At 48.8% G+C, this 11,307-nt stretch overlaps 1 protein-coding gene across 1 annotated transcript in view; it reads right to left on the minus strand.

Moving 5' to 3' along the window:
- CHD6 (chromodomain helicase DNA binding protein 6) overlaps window positions 1-11,307 on the minus strand; it is a 251,204-nt gene that overhangs the window by 192,336 nt on the left and 47,561 nt on the right. Inside the window, 1 exon segment of the mRNA XM_025216269.1 lies at window positions 6,627-6,734. Coding sequence (XP_025072054.1) covers window positions 6,627-6,698 — 72 coding nt within the window. The 5' untranslated portion in view covers window positions 6,699-6,734.

The following is an 11,307-nucleotide window of genomic DNA, read 5'->3' on the forward strand; positions in this document are numbered from 1 at the left end:
CATGCTCTGGCATGCAACACGTTGCCCAGGGTGGGCAAGGAACTGATTCCTGGAACTGAGCACCTACCCTATTAACTATTCCTGCAACCCTCAACAATACCTTTGTTAATTAATCAAAATCACAAACTGACTCCTGAAACTGTACTACCAGCAGGCAAGACCCCTGTGATTAACAGCTGTCAGGTACTACTCAAGACCCACGTGGGACAGTGACCTTGATTGGGCAGCCAAGATGATGCTGGGAGATCACACAAGTCTGCCAGAAAGGTATAAAAGACAGTGAAGCATGGCCCTCAGTGTCGCCCTCTCATCCAGCACCTGACTTACTGAGACAAAAGCACAAGCAGGCAACCCCTTCTGGAGAAGACATTGCATTGAAGGAAGCTGACCATTGACAGCAGACTCCAGGGCCTTGGATAGATAGATATACTGACACCAGTGCTCTCACAATCACTACAGCAGCTATTATACATTATACTTCATGGGTTTAAATTACATGTTTGAATAAGTGACTGCATATGTGTGTGTGTGTGTGTGTGTGTGTGTGCGCGCGCGCGCGCGCGCACGCGCGCTAAGGTGACCAGTGCCACCCGTAACTCAAAGTTTGCATTTATGATTTTATTGGTAACTTCACATCCCATTCAATAAACTAGAATTTGTTATGATCCCGTGAGTTGGTCCTGTTAGGGTGACACTATTTAGATCTTGAGGAGCACTGGATTTGCAGCTGAATAAAGGCTTTAATCTGTGTCTCAGCAAAAGCTGCTGACCACAAGGCAGAATGATATATTAAAATAACCTTGCAAATGCTTAGGCAAGTAGTTTCCTAACAATGGGATAGTGTGCAGGATGCATGATTCCTTGTGTAAAAAGAACAAGATGCAATCCACCAGCTATCGTCAGGAGATAAAGCAGAAGCAAGACCTTGGAGCTGAAGAAGGAGTCAGCAAGAAACCAAAAAGAACCAGCAAGTGACTGGGAGACAGAGTTCATGGTCTTACTCATGCGCTCTTAGCAGAGAGGCATGTAAATGAAGGAAACGCATAGGCAATTCCATGCTAATGAAATAAACAGTAAACAGGCAGAGCTTAAGATGGGAGGAGAAATGGGTGGAACAGAAGGAGGACCAGAGGTGGAACAAATGTTAACAAGCATAAACGAAGGTGTATAAAATGTAAAAAGAACTAACGTTCAGTGCTGCTCCCCATGTTCACAGGCTGTGTGTCTGTGAGGGAGCTCGCCCGAAGCTGTCTCCATTCTGAATAAAGCTGCTTTGAGCAATGTGTGCAAGTAGCGTTTGCTCCCTGCTTGCCCTGGCTAATGAGTAACAGGATCCATGAGTGATTGAATCGTCATCTCCCCAGTCATTAGGCACCACATGGAGTCGGGTTCTAACAGGTCCTTTGTAGCCAACAGTACTATGGACATCCCTAGACATTTCTGTTGTTCCATTCTCCTCATGAATACACAGTTGGGAGCTGAAGCTGTGCAAGCAGGTAAGTGACGCAGCAGAGGATATGGGTGCCTCACTGGTACCTGGCCAGATAGTGGAAATATTTCATCCTACTGGGAAAATGAGAAGAGCAAGTCCCTGCAAGGCAGAGGAGAAAACAGCTCCATAATCTCTTGGGAAAAAGAAAGAACGACTTTTGAATGAAAGGATTTTAATCATGGTTACTCCAAATTTATACCAGGATAATCAAAATCAGGCCCAATGACTATGAATTTGCTGGCTGTATCAGAATACTTCAATAAAAGTGATTTTTTCTGGTGTCACTGTCCAGGGGGGACCACCAGCAGTTTGCAGGTTGGCTGTCAGGAGAAAGTCTTTCTAACAGGCCCCTGCAGGCAGAGTGATGCTCCAGAACAGGAGTGCTCAAACTTTGATCCACAGGCCAAATGCAGCCTGCAGAGTCATTGCATTTGGCCTGCAGGACTTCCGAATGGGTCTGGAAATTTGGCAGTGGGGAAGCAGTGGTCATTAATACCCCCACTCCTTTCCCCCCACATTGACTTACCTGCAGGGAACTGCTCTTCACGCTTCCCGGCTGTATTCCCAGCCACGTGCATGTGTGCGGGCACACACATACACTTGGCACCCCCTGCGTCCCACTCTCAGCAGCCCCAATCTGCCTACTGTAGACTGGAATGCTGCCAGCCTGCAAAGGGAAACTCTGATCACTGCACAATGCTGCAAATCCAGGACAAATGCTGTCCTGACAAATGCTGTCATTACGCCCAGGAGCGGGACTTGAGTTTCCCATTCCGGGACTGTCCTGCCCAGTTAGGGATGGATGGTCACCCCACCCTTCCCGAGGGGCTGGGTTAGGGCCTGGCCACACCCCCTTCCCCTCCTCCCTGCAAGGCCAGGCCACACCCCCTTCCCTCCCATCCCCTCTGCACTGGGCCATGCCACCTTCTCCCTGTGGAGTTGGGTTAGGGCCTGGCCACACTCCGCCAGAGCCAAAACATACCCACTTCCTTCCCTTGGGGCTAGAACATGTCCCCACCCCACAACTCGGTCCTTGCCGCGTCCCCTTCCCTCTCCATAGGGCTAGGTCAAGCTCCTGTCCCCTGTGGGGCTGTGTTGAGGCAAGCCTGTCCACCCTGCCCCCCCCAACCCCACCCCTTCTATGCAGCCAGAAGGTGCCTGCCATGCCAAGATAGCAACCACAATTGTTTTTAATGACCCACGATGGCAACCGCAAGCATTATAACGAAACTCGCTGAGCGCTAAGTGAAATTAGGTATCAATTTAAAATGAGTGTTATAGCAAAATAGTACTAAGTGAAACAGTGTTAAGCGAGGGTTGCCTGTACTTAGTACAATGGCTGGGGGTGGAGAGGGCGGGGGACTGTCAGCTGGCAGCCTGGCATGGCCAAACTGTGCTTTTAACCAGGCAAGACTCTGGTCAGAGATGTCCAGGAGAATCCCCTGGTGCCAGAGAGTCATGGTGCGGGATGGCTCAAATGGATTTCCTTATTCAAGCCCATATCCTTAGTACAGTGTCTGGGGGGGCTGTCACATGGAAGCCTAGAATGAACAAACTACACTTTAGGCCAGGCAAGACCATGGTCAGAGATGTCTGGGAGTATCGTGATGCCGCAGAGGCATGATCTGGGGTTTCCCAAAAAGGATTTCCAAATGTAATCTGAGCCCCCAACCCAGTTCCTTATTTGAGTTTATGTACTTAGTTCAGCGGGCATGGGGGCTGTCAGCTGTCAGCCTAGCACAGTCAAGCCACACTTTAGGCCAGGCAAGACTCTGGTCAGAGATGTCCAGGACAATCCCCCGGTGGCACAGAGGCATGGCGCAGGGTGGCCCAAGAAGGATTTCTAGCTATAATCCCAGCCCAAAAGCCAGTTCCTTATTAAGGTCCATATACTTAGCATAGTGGCTGGTATGCTGCCAGTTGGCACCCTGGCATGGCCAAACTGTGCTTTGGGCCAGGCAAGTCTCTAGCCAGAGATGTCCAGGAGAGTCCCCTGGTGGTACAGAGGCATGGTGGGGGGTGGCCTAAAAAAGATTTCCAACCATAAACTCAGCCAAAACAGGTTCCTTATTCGAGCCTATATAATTAGTACAGGGGGCATGGGGGACTGTCAGTTGGCAGCCTGGTGCACACAAACCGCAGGTTAGGCCATGCAAGATCCTGGCCAGAGATGTCCAGGAGAGTCTCCCAGTGCCAAAGAGACATGATGTAGGGTGGCGCAAAAAGAATTTCCAATCATAATCTTAGCCCAAAAGCCAGTTCCTTATTCAAGCCATTATACTTAGTAGAGCAGGCATGGGGGGCTGCCAGTTAGCAGCCTAGCACAAACAAACTGTGCTCTGGACAGGGCAGGACTCTGGTCAGATGTGTCTAGGAGAGTCCCCCAGTGCCACAGAGGTATGCTATGGGGTGGCCCTAACAGGACTTCTAGCCATAATCCCAGCCCAAAAGCCAGTTCCTTATTCAAGCCATTATACTTAGTACAGGAAACCCTTGCTATTTACGGGTTTGGCATTCGTGGTTTCAAATATTCGTGAATGTTGAACCCATATCTTAAATACACTTAAAGGAGCTCCTCGGGAGCTCTGCACTTGCTGCCACTGCACTCCCACCGTTGCCAGAGCAGCCGTGCCCCCCCACAGCTGCCGGGGGCACTGCGTTCATGAATGCAGACAGTGTTCATGAACACAATGCCTTATTCACGGATTTTTCCATTCACGGGGGATACGAGACCATACCCTCTGCAAATGGCAAGGGTCTCCTGTACAGTGGGCATGGGGGCTGTCAGTTGGCAGTCTGGCACAGCCAAACTGTGCTTTGGGCTGGGCAGAACTATGGTCAGGGTTCTTTGGGACAGTCCCCCAGCGGCATCGACAGGATGTTTGGGGTGGCCCAAGAAGTATTTTGCCCTATAATCCCATCCTAATCTGGTCTTCATTTAGGGCTCTGTACTTCATGTGGAATATTATTTTACATATTAATTAGTACATTTGCATAGCTAATGAAATTCTCTCTCTTTAGGATATGCAATTCATTAATAACAAGCTTTTATTGGGGCTCCATTAGCTTTGAAAAAGGAACCTAGAACCAGGAATAAGGAATATGGAACCAAAAATAAGGAACTGGGAATAAGCAACAAACGTCAGCCTCATCCTGTCTGAGTGGATGTGCTTAAAGGGGGAGACAGCCCCAAGAGGGAGTGGGCTGAGAGAACACAAACCAGCACGGGTGTGAGGGGACACCTAATCACTAGTGTTTTCAGGAAGTGTATTTCCAGAAAGAAACAAAACGGAGCCTATTGCCTGCAGCAGCTGTTCAGAGTTTGTTTCACTGTATTACCAGGAAGAACTAAAGGAGTCCATTTTCCCTGGAGCAGCCAAAGCCTCGCCTCCACCATCTAGTGGTGGATAACAGTTATAGTTGTGTTGTCATTTTATTGTTATGGGAAGTGGATTTTGACCAGACGGAAATTAACTGGGCTTGGGGGGAGGGAGAGAGAACTGTTTAAAAGGGTTATAACGAGGTGAATTTAGTTATTTAGGTAGTTTAACAAGTGGGACCACCCAGTGTGCTGGAATTATTCACTTTATGTTGTATTTGTGAATTTATTCTAGATTGTTAGTTTTGTTATTAACAATTGTTATTATATTCCTTGATTTATTTATTTTTATTGTATATAAATTAATTGTGTATAATAAAGAATAAGGCAGACAAGGTTCCTTGGGTGAATTTGATATCTTTTATTAGACCAACCTAAATAGTTGGAGAATAGTTATTAAGCAAGCTTTTGAGTTCAAAAACCCTTCGTCAGGCTAAGGAAGTTTCAGCAGTTGGTGTGTGCTCTTCCTGGATCCAGGAAGAGCACACACCAGCTGCTGAAACTTCCTTAATCTGATGAAGGGTTTTTGAACTCAAAAGCTTGCTTAATAACTATTCTCCAACTATTTGGGTTGGTCTAATAAAAGATATCAAATTCACCCAAGGAACCTTGTCTGCCTGTGTCCTTAGACCAACATGACTACAACCTACACCCCTGTAATAAAGAATAATGTGTTCAATGGGTTCAGAGCCGATTCCTGGGTGGGGAGGTGAGGGACACGCCTCTCCACAGGACCCCTCAGTCAGTAGTGTACCTGAGGGGCTCGCAGGGTTACTGGCACCCTGAGGACCCAAAACCCAGTGTATCACCCAGCCTTAGTGTGCTGGCACGGGTTAAAAAGTCACTGTTTCGTCAGGCCTTGACATAAGAACATAAGAATTGTCCTGCCTCACCAGCCCTGCCCTATTCCCTCCCCTTACCCCTGCCCTTCCACGGAGGGAGGGACACAGGAAAGATTGTTAAGGTAGCTTCAAACAGAGAAAGATTTCTGACAACTGCACATAAAGAAGGCGGCTCATCTCTGTATCTTCTACAGAGGTGAATGGAAAAGCTCTTCAGAATTCTGCCAGAACTGGTGGACAGCAGTCTGAGGACAGTCCACCAGGAATGGCAGCTGCACCAAGAATGCAGGGAGTAGCAGAGTCTACCGATTGCCCCTCAGGCTACAAAAGTGGACCCAAAAAAGGCTTTTCATATTGTGTTCTGTACCACAATGCCAGATCCACAGTGCCAGACTACATACATGACCCAGGATTTGAACAGTGAACTGTTAGGATCAGAGCACCTCTCCAAAAGTACAGGCATTATCAAAATGAGCTACACAGACAAGCCACATGGTTGCAAGCACAAAACGTTGCCATTGACCAACAGCCACGTTAGCTTCTTATGCACAAAAAAGGCCTGCTACATACAAGTCCATCCTCCCTATTTTGATGGGACTCCAGCTTTGCAGAAAAGATTGCACCATTACTGAGCCACCGAATAAGAGGAGGCAGGAGCAAAGGCAGATGAAACTTTACTGCCCTTGTGGCTTTGCACAGTCATGTACATGAGGCAGAGCTTTCTTTTTCAGTCCCCAAAGAGAAGGAAAAAAGAAAAAGGCATCTGTGGCAAAGGTAAGACAATCCATCCTTAGTCCACCTGTCAAAATACCAACCCTTGTCCTGCCTGCCTGACATGACTGTGCCTTGTCCCATCTTTCTGTCCCTAATTCACTCTGGATTTCCCTACCAGCACCCAACACCAACTACCTACCTGCAGTGGACAAGGCTCTCTGTGCAGGGACAGCTGCCAGGCATTGGATCTTTCAATACATGAGAAGTACATCAGCAGCTCAGGTTTTCCATGTGCACAGCTCCCTGTCTTGGGTGGACAAAGATGCACAGGATTAAGCCCCTTCCTAGCCTGTTGCATGCCCCCACTATGGAGCTGCAGAAATGGCTCATGCATAGTGTATACACACTATAAGAAAACATAACTACAGCATCATGGACATCTGTCAAGACAAAAGCAGCATTTGGCAAATGATTTAAAAACAAATCCCCAAATCTCAACCTAACCCTCCATTTTAAGCCACAAGCCAGATTCCAAGTATAGTACTAGCAGTAGAGACCCACTTCCTGCACAAACAGCCTTTGAAGTGTCCAAGTTCTACAGGGCATCTGGCACTGATCTTGCCATGGGGGCCCACATGCAAATTGCTGCTACTATTTGGTGGGCTAGAGCCATATCTTTGCTGTCTTGATAGCAAAGGCTGTGCCCAGGCTGTTGGTTTAAATGAGCAGGAAGCATCCAGCTCCTCTCCTGACATTAATAGCCCACAGCAGCACAAGCTCCATTTGATGTATGATCAGTCACGTGCGCTGGAGAGGGAAACTCAAGATACGAGTAGGGGGGGAGGGAGGCAGGGGAGGACCGTGGGCAATCCCCCAGTGCTCGGGGCCTGGCTGGCTGGCTGGCTCCTGCTGAGTGCTGCAGTTGCAGCCATGCAACCGGGAACCCAGGGCAGAGCAAGTCCCCAGAGCAGGGCGGCAGGAGCATGGGGCCGGGCCGGGCAGGGGCTTTATGGGGCCGGGCAGGCTCCTCACTCTCCCTGCTGGTGCAGCCTGGCCTGGCTCTGTAGAGCCCCTGCCAGCCCAGGCCCCAAGCTCCTGCCGCCCAGCTCTGGGCGCCGGCACGGGCCCCGCACTCCCGCCCTGCTGTTGCTGTGCTCCGCGCACCCACTCTCTCCCACTCTACACCCCACTCCCCCCACCGCCGTTTTCACCGCTTCCCTGCCTGCCTGCAGGCTGCTCCAGCACCACATGGCTCCCGGCTCCATTGCTAGACTGTGGGAGCATGGACCTGTGCCAGTACCCCAGGGTCAGGAGCAGGAGGGGTGTGTGTGCGTGTTCATAGAGCAAGTCCCACCCACACCCCCCCACACTACCATACACACAGAACCCCACACCCACTCACACACCCCAACCACCCTCTTCCCCCCACATACAACCCTCCACACCCACCCACAGCCTCCCCCACAACCCACATGCCCACAGCCCCCCAACCATGTCACATAGAAGCCTATATCCACCCTGCATGCCTCCACCCCCCCACAATACACAGGAGTAAAACTTCATTTGAAACTGTTGTGCAATCACCTCTGTGTACACTACACAAACACATGTAAACCAGGACAAAAATATTTTTTGAAATCAACTTAATGAATGATGTAGATGTTTACTTTTTACAATATAATTTGGTATTTTTTGGTTCTGAGATGGCAAAAACCCTTGCTAAAAGGAGTACTTCTGGGGGCAAGGGGAGGGACTTCTGGCGGCAAAGGTCGGGACAGGACTTCCGGTCACAAGATGGCAACCAGAGGGCGGGGCACCTGTCAAGGGGCCGGGCCTTGACAGCTTGTCAAAACTCTGTAAATGGCCCTCTGCCTGAAATAATTGTCCGCCCCTGCTCTATAACCTCATTATCCTTGTGCTCAAGGGAAATTTACTTAACACCTTTACAAGGCAAACTTAGAAACAAAAATTCATAAGCTGGCTGCACACTAAGAACCAAGGATAAACATTAATATTGGTTTTATGGCATGTTTTATTTTACCCAACTCCTGAATTATTTCCATACAGGAAAGGCAAAAATGACCCTCCTCCTTTTGATAGGGCTTGATCTTCTAGTGGTCAGTTTCTTTTCTTCTGTTAATTGTATGCCTGCTACCTCTGGGAATTTTGCTCACCCCTTCCCCTCTGCTGTTGTTCACTTATGCTGTGCCTAGCTCCCTGTGATCAGCAGGGATCCTAGTTTTCTCCAATTTAAAAAATCCCCAATTTTTTGTTTTAAAAAAGTAACCCAAAATCCACATTTTTCTGTGATTAAAATGAAACACCCCATATATGTGTGGATTTTGGGTTATTTTTTTTAAACCAAAAATTAGGGATTTTTTTTAAATCGGAGAAAACCAGGATCCCTGGTGATCAGAGACCTGAGGAAAAATGTCTTGCATTCAAAAGCTTGTCTAACTTTGTTCCAATAAAAGATATCAACTCAAGAAACTGTTTCTTCTGGCATAATTTGACTTGTCTCATGCAAAACTAAGGAAGTGATACTCTCACTCTACTCCACACTGGTTAGACCGCAGCTGGAGTACTGCATCCAGTTCTAGGCGCCGCACTTCAATAAGGACATGGAAAAACTTAAGAGGGTCTGGATAAGAGCCACCCATATGATCAGGGACTTGCAAGTCAAGCCATACGAGGAGAGGCTGAGGGACTTGGGCCTCTTCAGCCTACAGAGGAGAAGGCTGAGAGGGGACTTGGTAGTGGCTTACCACTACATCAGGGGACTACATCAAGAACTCTGTGAACATCTGTTCACCAGGGCACCCCTGGGGAAGACCAGGAGCAATGGATACAAACTCCAGGAAGGCCACTTCAGGCTCAGTTCCAGGAAAAACTTCACAGTCAGGGTGTCCAAGCTGTGGAATAAACTCTCTCCTGTGGTGGTGCAGTCACCTACCCTGGAAATTTTCAAAAGGAGACAGTCACCTCACTAAGGTCACTTGACCCCAGTTGTCTTTTCCTGCCTAGTGCAGGGGGACTGGACCTGATGATCTACAGCGTCCCTTCCAGCCCCTAACAATCTATAAATTTCTGGACCATACTGGCTACAACATCACTCTTACACTCTAAATATTTACTATACCATTTTATCTCAGTTTTATTTCAATCCCAAATTATTTTAACTCTGTTTTACTCTATCCTTAAATCACACCTCTCTACAAACATTTTCCATATAAAACTCGCACATATTCTGTTGGAACTCAGGAAAGTCATCTCATTGGTGTCCTTATAACAAACAAGGCTGATGACATTTCCAAGGAAACTTTAACTATGATCTTTTTAAAAGTTTTTACTCGGTGATTGAGACAAATGAGTAAATGGAAGTCACCCCAATCCGTGTCTCAGTCACAAGATGAGTGCATTACTCCTATGCAGGGTATCTCCCACCGGGAACTTTGACCAGTTCTGACCCAATACCAACAGGGACAATACCAACAGGGGCAGGCTGTGTGCAGGCTGGGCTCAGCTGGGGACAGTGGCAGCAGAGGTGGCAAAAGAATAGTTTCCCTCTCTGTGCTGGGTTCCCAGAACTAGGTTGATGGAGGGGGAGCTCCTCCTGCACCACTATTGCTGCTGCTAACTCCACTTGACTGGCTGGAGTGGGCAGGAATGGCTCTGGAGCTTTCCCCATACCTGGGACAGCAGGGAAAGTAAGGGAGGGGGGCAGGGAAGAGAAAGGAGGGATTGTGTCACTAAGCACAGAAGGGAAGGGGAGATGCTTAACTGTTTTGGGGACTTAAAATTTCTCAGAGGTTTCTGCAGTGTGGACTTCCACACTGCTGGGCGGCGATAGGTTGGGAGGGAGGTACAGCCACCTCTGCACCTTGTATTCTAAAAAGCTATTTAGAACTGCTGTGCACTGTGAAACAGCTGCTGTGTTTTATCTCCAAGATGACTACAGTCTAGCAACAAGCATATTGACAGTACAGGCAACCCCCACTTAATGCTGTTTCGCTTAGCACTATTTCGCTATAATGCTCATTTTAAGTCGACACCTGATTCCATTTAGCGCTCAGCGAGTTTTGTTATAATGCTTGTGTTCACCATTTTGGGTCATTAAAAACACTTGCAGTCACCATCTTGGGTTGTCAAAGACTTTCAGTTTTCCTTAACGCTCATTTCACTCGATGCTTGTTTTTTCAGGAACCAATTAAGAGTGCTAAGCCTGTAGTTTCTATACAGAGAAGGTTAGCCCTGTTCTGTTAAGCACGAGAGGTGCACTGATACATTGGTCCCATATCGGATCGCCACCAATACAAGGAAAATTGACAGTATTGGAAATTGGCTTTTCTGGGCTGATATGGCCAATAATGTCGCTGATAAATGGCCCAAGCATGCATGCAGCTGCAGCACAGCACACAAGCGGCCAGGAGAGCAGCCCGGAAGTGCAGAGAGCAGCATTGGGCTGGTAAGTCTGTTGTGGGGGAAGGGAAGGGAAGGAGCGTGTGGAGGGCAGATCAAGGCCCTCACAGTGAGGGAGGGAATGGGGTGGGGGAAGGGGCAGGTGCTGCCCAGCCAGAGTGGGGCAGGGCATGGGATGGAGCCACAAGTGGCTTGTCCAGGAAGCATGGGGGGAGGGAGGGGGGGGGCCTGGCTACTGCCACTGCATGCACCCCAGGAGGGCATGCGGGGGGGGGTGCCCCTCACATCTGTGCACAGGGCAAGGGTACCTGCCGCTGCATGCTGGGAGTAGGGCTACACTGAGCTCTTCCAGGCAAGGGAATTGGGCCAGGCTGAACTCTGGATGGGTGGTGGTAGGACTGGGAGGGGGGCTGCAGTGAATTCTGGTGTGGCTGCAGCCTCCCCCACGCCCCCAGCACTGC

Source organism: Alligator sinensis, unplaced genomic scaffold, assembly GCF_000455745.1.
Source record: "Alligator sinensis unplaced genomic scaffold, ASM45574v1 scaffold338_1, whole genome shotgun sequence".
Classification (NCBI taxonomy): Eukaryota; Metazoa; Chordata; order Crocodylia; family Alligatoridae; genus Alligator; species Alligator sinensis.